Source organism: Rhinatrema bivittatum, chromosome 2 (genome assembly GCF_901001135.1).
Source record: "Rhinatrema bivittatum chromosome 2, aRhiBiv1.1, whole genome shotgun sequence".
NCBI lineage: Eukaryota > Metazoa > Chordata > Amphibia > Gymnophiona > Rhinatrematidae > Rhinatrema > Rhinatrema bivittatum.
Window position 1 is genome coordinate 495,010,755 of NC_042616.1, and position 14,114 is coordinate 495,024,868.

At 49.5% G+C, this 14,114-nt stretch overlaps 1 protein-coding gene across 1 annotated transcript in view; it reads left to right on the forward strand.

Annotated features, from left to right (window-relative positions):
• Nucleotides 1-14,114, forward strand: part of BMP6 (bone morphogenetic protein 6) — a 384,691-nt gene that overhangs the window by 329,501 nt on the left and 41,076 nt on the right. The window contains 1 exon segment of the mRNA XM_029590627.1: nt 2,472-2,620. Coding sequence (XP_029446487.1) covers nt 2,472-2,620 — 149 coding nt within the window.

Here is a 14,114-nt window from a genome sequence, read left to right on the forward strand (position 1 = left end):
GCTATGACGGCGGTTACTACCCCTAAACAATTAGCTAGATAATTCACTTACATGCACCTCCAGCACTGATACCCTTAACCAATTAGCTAGATACTTCACTTAGATGCAGCTCCAGGACTGCTAACTACATCGATGGCGGGATGGAAGGGAAATAGATCGATGGCAGGGGTGGAAGGGAAATAGATCGATGGCGGGGGTGGAAGGGAAATAGAACAAAAAAGTCACTTACAAAGGACAAGTGTAACAGATAAGTATGGGGGAGAAAAAAAAGTGAAAGCTTGTTGGGCAGACTGGATGGACCTTTTGGTCTTCTTCTGCCGTCATTTCTATGTTTCTGTGTTTCTATATTGGCTTTAGCCTCTGCAGGCCTAGGACTGGAGTGGTGCGGTGTGACAGTGCTGCTCAGCTTGGTGTCACTTTGGTTTGCGGGGCCCCTGAGATAGGGCCCCTGTAGCTGTCCTAGGCTCAAAATGGCCTCGGCCGTAGGCGCCACAGCTGAAGGGTGCTGCCGGGCCCCCCCCCCCCTTTCCTCCCTAACCTTGGTCGCAGGGCGACACTTCTCACTGTTCCTTCTGCAAGCGGTGTCTTTCTCCTCTTCCAGCCCTGTGATCGAAAGGTCAGTTCTTTGAGCCATGCGCCATGAAAGGTCAGTTCTTTGAGCCATGCGCCATGAATCCCTGAGCAGTTCAAACATGAGACATAACCATGCATTTTTTTCAACTGCAGGGCTCTTTGAACCTCTCAGGGATCCGTAGACACAAGCCCCCCCCACCCCAGCTGAAAAAGCTGAGCTTTCAACTGTGGGGCCAGAAGAACGACGACTACTACTTAACAAGAAAGACTATTTTTGTATTAGTATCTATTAGGACTAGTTTATGTATTTTATAATATTGTGCATCAATTAGATTTGTTTTAGCAAGCAGTATATCAAAGCAAATGAATGAATAATCAGTTGGATAGGGATTAGTTATCACATACATACAGACATAAGGGTCACACCTTTTGTGATCAGGGTCATATATATATATTATTATTAATTGTTACTGTAGGTTTTAAGTTTTAAAAAAAAATGAGTCTTGGAGTTCGTGTTGTGTATAGGGTGAGGATGCACTTTACTTGGCCATAGGCGCAAAATTGCCTGGCTCTGGCTCTGATGTATGATTGTCCACTGCCGGGGTCTTACAATGCAGCCCAGGCCCATCTCCATTTCTGCAGCAGTGCATCCAGCCACCATACTACTCAGTTACTTACATCCCTCCTCTCAGACCTTTCGCCTTTTCTCTCCTCTTCTTGACCCCACCAAGCCCTGCCTGTTTCTTACTCTTCTTTGTCCCCTTTTCCTCCCTTCCCTTTCCCCTTCTGCTTTTTCCTCCTCACCTTCGGTTTTCCCTCTCACACTCCCGCTTCATTTTTAATGCCTCATTCTGTCCTTCATTATGCTTTCTGCCTTGTCTCTCTGTCCCTTTCTGCTTTCTCACTCCTCTTTCTCCCTCCCTCCTCACCTTTTTGCCTTATGCTTTCAACTTTCTCTCACTCTCTCCCCCTTCATTTTGTCTTCTTCTTTGCTCTAATCTGAAAATTATTGAGAGTAACCCAAAGGTCTTGTTTTCTGCAAAATGAATTTTTCTCTATCATGGGGAAAAAGCTTTAAATCCATTGCTCCTGTATCAGTTGACCTAGTAGATGAGTTTTTGGTCTCTTCGACTATGATCAAATGTAATGAGCTGAAGATTATCCTTTCTTGGCCTATGGGTGAGAATGATATCCCATGCAATACAGGGTGCTTCATGCCCTGCGACCCAACCCCCTTGGAGACATGAAGCCATTTGGACCCTGGCTCACAGGGAGGATTACATCCCCCATTACATAGAGAAAAACCTGGCATTTACACCGGAACTATTTTTCTTGTTAAGAAGTATGCATCTTTAGCATAGCTAAAATATTGAGGTCAATATTCAAAGCGTGTTCAGTGCTATTTAGCTGCATAAGTATAGCTTATGTGTTAAGTAGCAGCCGCTGAATATGCACCTATATTCAGCAGCTGCCACTTAGCCGCATAAGTCGCTTATATGGTTAAAAAGTTAGCTGCATAACTTGTGGGCAGATAGGGGCAGAGCGAGTTAGCCATAAAAGTTATGCGGTTAACTACCGATATTTGTTCTTGGCCGCATAGTCACGAAGAACATAGGACTTATCATACTGGGTCAGACCAAAGGCCATCAAGCCCAGTAATCTGTTTCCAACATTGGCCAACCCATATGTATATATTTAGTGGTTTTGCTGTGCCACTGAATATACCTTGTAACTTAGTTGAATAAGTTATATTTGGCTAAGTTACTTACATGTCCAGCTTTGAATATTGACCCCCATTATATCTTGGATTTGTGTATACTTTAACTCTTCAAATGATTAAAAAAAGCTCTGTGACAGAATAGTACTGTCATCATGTTTTGTCTTGTTCTCCTTTCCAGAGATTCAGATCTGTTTTTACTGGATACTCGAGAGGTGTGGGCCTCAGAAGAAGGCTGGTTGGAGTTTGACATCACTGCTACCAGTAACCTTTGGGTGATGAACCCTCAACACAATTTAGGACTTCAGCTGAGTGTGGAGACCAAGGATGGTATGTGATAGGCAGACATCCCAACAAAGTGTAATCCCAATTTATTTAAAACCACAAAACCGAAATTAAAATATTCATTAGTCAACATTTAAATGCCACTGTTCTGGTTCACAGTTTTAAGTTTACAGATAGCAATGGAGAGTGGCAGAGTACTATGTTAGCCAGCCAAAATAAAAAATAATTCAGAGAAAAAATAACAGAATAATTGGATAGAGATAATATCTTTGTTCTGGATCAGACAGACATCCGAGTTTGCCATCCAGGCAGATAAACCTTCTTTCCAATCAGTCCTCAAGACAAAGATTCTTTAAGATTGAAATCATTTATTGTACAGATAGATTCAACTTACAATTGTTGCATCTCAAACGTAAGCCCCAAAGCAAAGATCTTTGGTAACTGGAGACAGGATAGCAGGAGGGAGAAGAAAGTCTTTTGAGTTGCAGGAGTTAGTTTATGGTGGAAGTAGGGAGCTTGAGGGATATGAGGCTGATTTAGTCTTCAGAAGAAGGCAGTGAAAAAGGTTAAAAACTCGATCGTTTCAGGGAGTTTTACAGAGCGTTGCTGCCTCTGAAGCCCGCTTGGGCAAGACTGGGCTCTCATCAAGAGCTGCTAAGGGAAACGCCTCCAGAAGCTGGGGGCAGGGGTGCAAGGTCCAATGGCAGCGAGCCCAAGAACCATGTGATGCAGGGGAAGCATGAAGGGCAGTCCCTTGAACCCATAAGGCACCTAGGAAGACTCAAGTTAGATTGAGGGGCATTCAAGCTCTTCCAATAGTGAGAGAAAGCGGAGGGGGGAGGGAGCTTCTCTTAAGGGCAAAGGCTTCTCTTAAAGGCAAGGCTCACAGACTTTTATCATGGGTTACAAAAAATGTTTCGGTATCAAGAATCCTCAGAAGGAAGGACTGCACTAAACACAGTTAAACTACATTATATATATATATAGATACAGACATGTACCCACTGCTGGGGACAGAACAATCTTGATAAGGTAAGTAAATGTTTAAAGGATGCCTGAGGAAGGGATCTTAGCAGTCCGGAAAGCTTATTTGTTTATTTTATTTGCAAAGATTTGATATTCTGCTTTCTTCTAAGAATCACACTATTGAATATAAATCAGATGCCTGCTGGTGGTGGTACACTGGAATTGAAGTGGGCATTGGGAGTGATAATACCACCACCAGCAGGCATCTGATTTATATTCAGTGGTGTGATTTCAAGTTAAAGGAGAAGGAATACAAAAAAAACCTACAACTGAGTAAGATAGGTTTTGTGAATTTTGGCAACTTCAAGATTAAGTTATGAATGTTTTCACACAGTTTTAGAAAAGACTGGATATTTTACTTGCAACAAAAAAAAATTTCAAAAAATAATTTTTGCAGTTTCACATCTGGATGATAGTGATTGTGACAATGACAGATGATTACATATAAGGCAAAGTGAAAAGTGGTTACACAAATCGTGATGCCTATTATGAAGGTCATTTACTATTTATGAGTGTCTTGTTTAGGTAATCTTGCAAATAGAGGGGAGGAGGATCATTATTTAGACATTCAGACATTTCTCCACTCGACCTCAGAAAATATACTGTTGATAGCAGAGTTATTTGATTATATGATAGCTTGTTTATAATCCATGTCAAAAGCCTTTTTGAAATTCAAGTACACTACATCTAGCACATTCACCTGATCTCTCTGACTGATCTCTCCCAGTCAAACAAATTGATGAGATTTATCCACTAAAACCTTTCTCTGATGAAACCATAGGGCTAGATTTTAAAAGCCCTGCACGCGCGCCGACGCGCCTATTTTGCATAGGCCGCGGCGTGCGCAAGTCCCGGGACTTTGTAAAAGGGGCGGGAGGGGGCGTGTCCGTGGGCGTATCCGGGGTCAGGGGGCGGTCAAGGGCGTGTCCGGGGGTGTGGCGACGGTTCAGGGGCGGGCCGGGAAGGCGGTCCCGAGTCCCCCGGCACCGCGGCCTGTGCCGGGGGATGCCGAAGCGGCACGCGCAAGTTACGCCTGCTTCAAGCAGGCGTAACTTGCACAACAAAGGTAGGGGGGCAGATTTAGGTAGGGCTGGGGGGAGGGGTAGATAGGGGAAGGGAGGGGAAGGTGGGGGGATGCGGAAGGAAAGTTCCTCCGAGGCCGCTCCGATTTTGGAGCGGCCTTGGAGGGAACGGAGGCAGGCTGCGCGGCTCGGCACGCGCAGGCTGCCGATTTTGCGCAGCCTTGTGCACGCTGACCCCGGATTTTTGTTCGCGACGGTTGCATAGCTAAAGACTTTAGTCAGTCATTGACTTATAATATTGTTATTGTTAAGTGCAGCATTTGCAATATTTTTTCCCATACCACGCACCAAAACAAGTACGTATGAAAACATTGATACAGCATGTGAAAAAGAGTAGCCATGGGCATGCCACATAAATGTGACACAGATAATTTCGCTCTGTGAAGGGTCCATGGAATCCAGCTTGCATGATGAGCCAAAAAGAAAAGGGATTGTGTTATATGAGAAGAGAGAGAAGGCCGTATAGCAATTGTCCAGAACGGAATCTATAGGGAAATCCTCTGACAAAGAAAGTTCCCGCGACAAACCCTCTCCAAGCCCACACACCTGGGCTTGGAGAGGGTCACTTCCTCCATTTATCTTAAACTTTAACTGATAAAGTTTAAGATAAATGGAGGAAGTGACATCATCGGCACTTAAGCCCAGAGCTCCCGACCAGATCTCGCTAAATCACCCAGCATCGCGTGCCCACAGAGTGGCATTGAGAACATCTTTGGCTTCCTACAGCGTCACCCGTCCGAAAAAAGTTGACATACAGCCGTTTTCATGTTTAAACACTGCCATGGCATTTGAGCTTGGACCGATGGTGCTATGCAGGCAGGTCATGAGTCGTCAGAGCAAGGATAGTGTAGCGGGGGATGGCATACCGAATCGAGCTCACTTTCAGAATTGGTTTGGAGCACTGAGAAACAACATGGCTGGCATGAAAAAGGACATTAGTGACCTAATCTCTTGACCTGGGAATCCAGTCTTCCCCACAAAACAGTTGCCTGCTATCACAGTTTTGCTCAAAAGGAGGTAGTCATCTGGGCGGCACAGAAGGCGGGCCCTGTGTCATGGAGGGACCACAAGATGGAAATATATCAGGACTTGGCAATTGCTACCATACGTAAACACAGGGAGTTCCGTAACATTGTAGCTGGGCTCCATGGCAACAATATTAAGTACAGATGGCTTTTCCCATTTGGCCTGAGATTTAGCATTGCCGGAGTATGCTCTCATGTATCTACAGTAACTTAGGCAGTGGACATCTTGCAAGCTGCAATTTTGGATATTAGGGATGTGCAGAGGGACGCCATACGTTGCATTCGGGATTCGAATTCATCGGGGGGCAGATACATTGCATTCGGCAAGGGGGCCCCCTGATACGTTTATCCGTTAATTCCTATTTGTTTCCCCGCTAAAATTAAATTAACTACAACCACCCACCCTCCTGACCCCCCCAAGACTTACCAAAACTCCCTGGTGGTCCAGCGGGGGGTCCGGGAGCCATCCCTGAACTCACACCCTTGCTGCCGGTTTCAAAATGGTCCCGAGAGCCTTTGACCTATTATGTCACAGGGGCTACCGGTGCCATTGGTCAGCCCCTGTCACCTGGCCATCGGCACCATCTTGTGCTCCTACCATGTGACAGGGGCTGATCAATGGCACTGGTATCCCCTGTGACATAGTAAGGGCAAAGGCTATCGGCACCATTTTGATTACTGGCAGCCGACGGCCCGAGTACAGGAGATCGCTTCTGGACCCCTGCTGGACCACCAGGGACTTTTGGCAAGTCTTGGGGGACCCTCCGGACCCCCACAAGACTTGCCAAAAGTCCAGTGGGGGTCCGGGAGTGACCTCCTGCACTCTGGCCTTCAGATGCCAGTATTCAAAATGGCACCAATAGCCTTTGCCCTTACTGTGTCACAGGGGCTACCGGTGCCATTGGTCAGCCCCTGTCACATGGGAGGAGCACAAGATGGCGCCGATGGCCATGTGACAGAGGCTGACCAATGGCACCGGTAGCCCCTGTGACATAGTAGGTCAAAGGCTAGCAGCGCCATTTTGAAACCGGCAGCGAGGGTGTGAGTGCAGGGGATGGTTCCCTGACCCCCCGATGGACCACCAGGGAGTGTTAGGAAGTCTTGGGGGGGGGGGGTCAGGAGGGTGGGGGGTTTGTTTAAATTGGGTCCTTTAGACGGCCGAATAATTCGGCGGATTCGGTGTATTTGTGGGGAATCGCGATACGTCTCGCTTCCCCACAAATACAACGAATAGTGCCCTATACGTTGCGGATGAGAAATATGTTAGAAACAAATGCACACCCCTATTAGATATCTCTCCCACCACTATCTCTACATCAGCAGTGAGAGGTGGCAAGCTGCACAGTGACACTCTGAGACGGCAGTGTGTGGACAAGGGAGGCAGAAGGCTCTGAAGACACTCTGGTGGATTGCATTTTTCCAAGGAACCACCAGCCTGATGTGACTGTTTAGTCAACTTAATGGGACGGTTGTTTAATACTCGCCTACAAGGGTTCAGTTTTATATGAGGTGCTTTTCTCTTGCAGATCTGTTTATCTCTTAATGGGGGAAAATATATATGTTTGCTATTTTCTTGTTTGCTGGATGGGTTAGGGTTCAGGTGGCATGGCTAGCCGGAAAAATGTCCTCATTCCTCCAGGAGGTGATCCACGAAGTTGGGCGCTAGATCAGTTTAGGGAGGGGTCAGGGGTTGGGGGTAAGGGGAATTGGTGTGGGAGAGGTTTTGAGCTGTGGGTTTAATTGGTAGGGATGTGAATCGTTTTTCAACGATTAAAATTATCGTCCGATAATGTTAATATCGTCTTAAATCATTATAGAACAAGATACAATAGAAATTCTAACGATTTATCGTTAAAAATCGTTAAATCGTGTTAGTGCGCACTAACGGGAGTTAGTGCGCACTAACTCCCAGTTAGTGCGCACTAACTCGATTTAGTGCGCACTAACTGAAAATGATACAAATAAACACTTTCCAGGTCACTGAAGGTCAGTTAGGAATGAATATGTGTTCCTATTGGCTGGCTGCCCTCTTATCTATTGATGTTACCAAGATTACCACTGAGGTGATGGTTGGGGGGATGGGAAATGGAACTGGAAACTAACGAACACCAACAGAAAATGAAACAAAGTGTTCACACTTCCCAGGTCAGTAAAGGTCACTTAGGAATGAATATGTATGTATTCCTATTGGCTGGCTGTGCTCTTATCTATTGATGTTACCAAGGCTAACACTGAGGTAATGGTTGGGGGGATGTGAAATGGAAACAGTTGGAAGCTTGACAAAAAAAGTAATGTAATGATCAGCACTCACGTGACTAGAACTTGTTTGTTTATTATTTTTGTTAGCAGGCACCTGAAATGCTAGTGCATGTTAAATTTGCCAATCACTGTGCATTTTAGAAAGGTGGTCCTGGCTGGAACTGTACACAGTTCAAATATATGTAATTGATTGTTGGTAAGTGTATTTTTTAAGTAGCCACACTGGCACCAGTATGTTTACTTTTCCTCCTACTTAACTCACTAGCTCAGGTTTGTAAGAAGGGCTTCTCTGCTTGTGTGTTGCTTTTGTTTGGTGTGAGGAGAGCAGAAACATCAGATCTTTATTCAATCTACTACAGTCATCTCTTACAGTGCCCTATCCCTGTTAATACCAGGAGTGTTGTGATCTTCCTGCACACACAGTGCCCTAACCCTGGCACCAGGGGTGTTGTGATTTTCCTGCCCACAGTGCCCTAACCCTAGCACCAGGGGTGTTGTGATCTTCCTGCACACACAGTGCCCTAACCCTGGCACCAGGGGTGTTGTGATCTTCCTGCACACACAGTGCCCTAACCCTGGCACCAGGGGTGTTGTGATCTTCCTGCACACAGTGCCCTAACCCTGGCACCAGGGGTGTTGTGATCTTCCTGCACACAGTGCCCTAACCCTATTAATACCAGGACTGTTGTGATCTTCCTGCACACAGTGCCCTAACCCTGGCACCAGGGGTGTTGTGATCTTCCTGCACACACAGTGCCCTAACCCTGGCACCAGGGGTGTTGTGATCTTCCTGCACACACAGTTCCCTAACCCTGGCACCAGGGGTGTTGTGATTTTCCTGCACACAGTGCCCTAACCCTGGCACCAGGGGTGTTGTGATCTTCCTGCACACAGTGCCCTAACCCTGGCACCAGGGGTGTTGTGATCTTCCTGCACACAGTGCCCTATCCCTATTAATACCAGGAGTGTTGTGATCTTCCTGCACACACAGTGCCCTAACCCTGGCACCAGGGGTGTTGTGATCTTCCTGCACACAGTGCCCTAACCCTGGCACCAGGGGTGTTGTGATCTTCCTGCACACAGTGCCCTAACCCTGATACCAGTCTGAGACAGCTCCCTCCCTGCATTACTAGTGAGAGGCTGGCTTCACAGACAGGGGGGAGCTGCCTGACCCTCACTCCTGACTTCCCCCATGCCCCAGCTAGTGAATGGTGTGTGGGTGAGGGGGGGGAGGATGGTGAAGTCTGAGACAGCTCCCTCCCTGCATTACTAGTGAGAGGCTGGCTTCACAGACAGGGGGGAGCTGCCTGACCCTCACTCCTGACTTCCCCCACGTCCCAGCTAGTGAATGGTGTGTGGGTGAGGGGGGGGGGGAGGAGGATGGTGAAGTCTGAGACAGCTCCCTCCCTGCATTACTAGTGAGAGGCTGGCTTCACAGACAGGGGGGAGCTGCCTGACCCTCACTCCTGACTTCCCCCATGTCCCAGCTAGTGAATGGTGTGTGGGTGAGGGTGGGGGTGGGGGGGGAGGATGGTGAAGTCTGAGACAGCTCCCTCCCTGCATTACTAGTGAGAGGCTGGCTTCACAGACAGGGGGGAGCTGCCTGACCCTCACTCCTGACTTCCCCCCATGTCCCAGCTAGTGAATGGTGTGTGGGTGAGGGGGGGGGGGAGGACGGTGAAGTCTGAGACAGCTCCCTCCCTGCATTACTAGTGAGAGGCTGGCTTCACAGACAGGGGGGAGCTGCCTGACCCTCACTTCCTGACTTCCCCCATGTCCCAGCTAGTGAATGGTGTGTGGGGGAGGGGGGGGAGGGGAGGAGGATGGTGAAGTCTGAGACAGCTCCCTCCCTGCATTACTAGTGAGAGGCTGGCTTCACAGACAGGGGGGAGCTGTCTGACCCTCACTCCTGACTTCCCCCATGTCCCAGCTAGTGAATGGTGTGTGGGTGAGGGGGGGAGGAGGAGGATGGTGAAGTCTGAGACAGCTCCCTCCCTGCATTACTAGTGAGAGGCTGGCTTCACAGACAGGGGGGAGCTGCCTGACTCTCACTCCTGACTTCCCCCATGTCCCAGCTAGTGAATGGTGTGTGGGTGAGGGGGGGGGGGGAGGAGGATGGTGAAGTCTGAGACAGCTCCCTCCCTGCATTACTAGTGAGAGGCTGGCTTCACAGACAGGGGGGAGCTGCCTGACCCTCACTCCTGACTTCCCCCATGTCCCAGCTAGTGAATGGTGTGTGGGTGAGGGGGGGGGGGGGGAGGATGGTGAAGTCTGAGACAGCTCCCTCCCTGCATTACTAGTGAGAGGCTGGCTTCACAGACAGGGGGGAGCTGCCTGACCCTCACTCCTGACTTCCCCCATGTCCCAGCTAGTGAATGGTGTGTGGGTGAGGGGGGGGGGGGAGGAGGATGGTGAAGTCTGAGACAGCTCCCTCCCTGCATTACTAGTGAGAGGCTGGCTTCACAGACAGGGGGGAGCTGCCTGACCCTCACTCCTGACTTCCCCCATGTCCCAGCTAGTGAATGGTTTGTGGGTGAGGGGGGGGGGGGGAGGATGGTGAAGTCTGAGACAGCTCCCTCCCTGCATTACTAGTGAGAGGCTGGCTTCACAGACAGGGGGGAGCTGCTTGACCCTCACTCCTGACTTCCCCCATGTCCCAGCTAGTGAATGGTGTGTGGGTGAGGGGGGGGGGGGGAGGAGGATGGTGAAGTCTGAGACAGCTCCCTCCCTGCATTACTAGTGAGAGGCTGGCTTCACAGACAGGGGGGAGCTGCCTGACCCTCACTCCTGACTTCCCCCATGTCCCAGCTAGTGAATGGTGTGTGGGTGAGGGGGGGGGGAGGAGGATGGTGAAGTCTGAGACAGCTCCCTCCCTGCATTACTAGTGAGAGGCTGGCTTCACAGACAGGGGGGAGCTGCCTGACCCTCACTCCTGACTTCCCCCATGTCCCAGCTAGTGAATGGTGTGTGGGTGAGGGGGGGGGGGGGAGGATGGTGAAGTCTGAGACGGCTCCCTCCCTGCATTACTAGTGAGAGGCTGGCTTCACAGACAGGGGGGAGCTGCCTGACCCTCACTCCTGACTTCCCCCATGTCCCAGCTAGTGAATGGTGTGTGGGTGAGGGGGGGGGGGGAGGATGGTGAAGTCTGAGACAGCTCCCTCCCTGCATTACTAGTGAGAGGCTGGCTTCACAGACAGGGGGGAGCTGCCTGACCCTCACTCCTGACTTCCCCCATGTCCCAGCTAGTGAATGGTGTGTGGGTGAGGGGGGGGGGGGAGGAGGATGGTGAAGTCTGAGACAGCTCCCTCCCTGCATTACTAGTGAGAGGCTGGCTTCACAGACAGGGGGGGAGCTGCCTGACCCTCACTCCTGACTTCCCCCATGTCCCAGCTAGTGAATGGTGTGTGGGTGAGGGGGGGGGGAGGATGGTGAAGTCTGAGACAGCTCCCTCCCTGCATTACTAGTGAGAGGCTGGCTTCACAGACAGGGGGGAGCTGCCTGACCCTCACTCCTGACTTCCCCCATGTCCCAGCTAGTGAATGGTGTGGTGGGTGGGGGGGGGGGGGGGGGGGAGGATGGTGAAGTCTGAGACAGCTCCCTCCCTGCATTACTAGTGAGAGGCTGGCTTCACAGACAGGGGGGGAGCTGCCTGACCCTCACTCCTGACTTCCCCCATGTCCCAGCTAGTGAATGGTGTGTGGGTGAGGGGGGGGGGGAGGATGGTGAAGTCTGAGACAGCTCCCTCCCTGCATTACTAGTGAGAGGCTGGCTTCACAGACAGGGGGGAGCTGCCTGACCCTCACTCCTGACTTCCCCCATGTCCCAGCTAGTGAATGGTGTGTGGGTGAGGGAGGGGGGGAGGATGGTGAAGTCTGAGACAGCTCCCTCCCTGCATTACTAGTGAGAGGCTGGCTTCACAGACAGGGGGGAGCTGCCTGACCCTCACTCCTGACTTCCCCCATGTCCCAGCTAGTGAATGGTGTGTGGGTGAGGGGGGGGGGGGGGGGGGAGGATGGTGAAGTCTGAGACAGCTCCCTCCCTGCATTACTAGTGAGAGGCTGGCTTCACAGACAGGGGGGAGCTGCCTGACCCTCACTCCTGACTTCCCCCATGTCCCAGCTAGTGAATGGTGTGTGGGTGAGGGGGGGGGGAGGATGGTGAAGTCTGAGACAGCTCCCTCCCTGCATTACTAGTGAGAGGCTGGCTTCACAGACAGGGGGGAGCTGCCTGACCCTCACTCCTGACTTCCCCCATCTATAGAGACATGCCTTATCACCAAACTGGAGTCAGTGTGTGCAGTAAAGGAGACCTGCCTTGTCCCCACCCAAGCTGGAGTCAGTGTGTGCGCATATTATAATGCAATGCACAGGAAGCAATGAGGTGACTGCAGGAGTAGTGCACTGGCTGCCTACCTAGGCTTGAATATATTAATGCTGCAGTACTAATACAAATAAATTATAATTCTGCTAAACTGCCACTAGCCTCACCAGTTACACTAGCCAAGTAGCTTAGTCAGACATTCACCACCACCTAATAATAATGAATTATTAATTCAGTGATATAACAAATCATTTAAAAAAAATTGAGTAGGTTAATATAAGAGATGACTGTAGTAGATTGAATAAAGATCTGATGTTTCTGCTCTCCTCACACCAAACAAAAGGAACACACAAGCAGAGAAGCCCTTCTTACAAAGCTGAGCTAGTGAGTTAAGTAGGAGGAAAAGTAAACATACTGGTGCCAGTGTGGCTACTTAAAAAATACACTTACCAACAATCAATTACATATATTGGAACTGTGTACAGTTCCAGCCAGGACCACCTTTGTAAAATGCACAGTGATTGGCAAATTCAACATGCACGTGTCTGCTAACAAAAATAATAAACAAAGAAGTTCTAGTCACGTGAGTGCTGATCATCACATGTCAAGCTTCCAACTGTTTCCATTTCACATCCCCCCAACCATTACCTCAGTGGTAACCTTGGTAACATCAATAGATCAGAGCACAGCCAGCCAATAGGAATACATATTCATTCCTAAGTGACCTTTACTAACCTGGGAAGTGTGAACACTTTGTTTCATTTTCTGTTGGTGTTCGTGAGTTTCCAGTTCCATTTCCCATCCCCCCAACCATCACCTCAGTGGTAACCTTGGTAACATCAATAGATAAGAGGGCTGCCAGCCAATAGGAACACATATTCATTCCTAACTGACCTTCAGTGACCTGGAAAGTGTCTATTTGTATCATTTTCAGTTAGTGCGCACTAACTCAAGTTAGTGCGCACTAACTCAAGTTAGTGCACACTAACGGGGAGTTAGTGCGCACTAACTCGAGTTAGTGCGCACTAATCGGAAAAAACGATTTTTAACGATTTTTCAACGAAATAATTGTGCCAAACATGATTTTCTTCTCCTGCCACACGATTTCTATCGTTAAGACGATATGGAAAACGATTCACATCTCTATTAATTGGTTGTTAAGAAGCCTTCTAGCAGGCCAATACAGTACAGTGCGCTCTGTCGGAGCACACTGTTAGCCTGCTATTGGACGCGCGTTTTCCCTTACCCCTTATTCAGTAAGGGGAGGAAAATGCGCGTCCAACCCGCGGCACCTAATAGCGCCCTCAACATGCAAATGCATGTTGAAGGCCCTATTAGGTATGCGCGCAGGATACAGAAAGTAAAATGTGCAGCCAAGCTGCACATTTTACTTTCAGAAATTAGCGCTGACCCAAAGGTCGGCGCTAATTTCTTCCGGCACCGGGAAAGTGCACAGAAAAGCAGTAAAAACTGCTTTTCTGTTGGGCTGAAAACCGGACGCTCAATTTTGCCGGCGTCCGGTTTCTAAGCCCATAGCTGTCAGCGGGCTCGAGAACCGACGCCGGCAAAATTGAGCGTTGGCTGTCAAACCCGCTGACAGCCGCCACTCCTGTCAAAAAGGAGGCGCTAGGGATGCGCTAGTGTCCCTAGTGCCTCCTTTTCCCTGTTTCTACCGCGCCACCTAATTTGAATACTGCATCGCGCGCACCGGCGAGGGGCTGGTGCGCGCGCCGGGAGAGCAGGCGTTCGTCCGCTCTCCCGCGGACTTTACTGTGATTGCATTTCTATCAGGAGGGAGCTGGGTTGCTTCTCTGTACCATGCTGTTA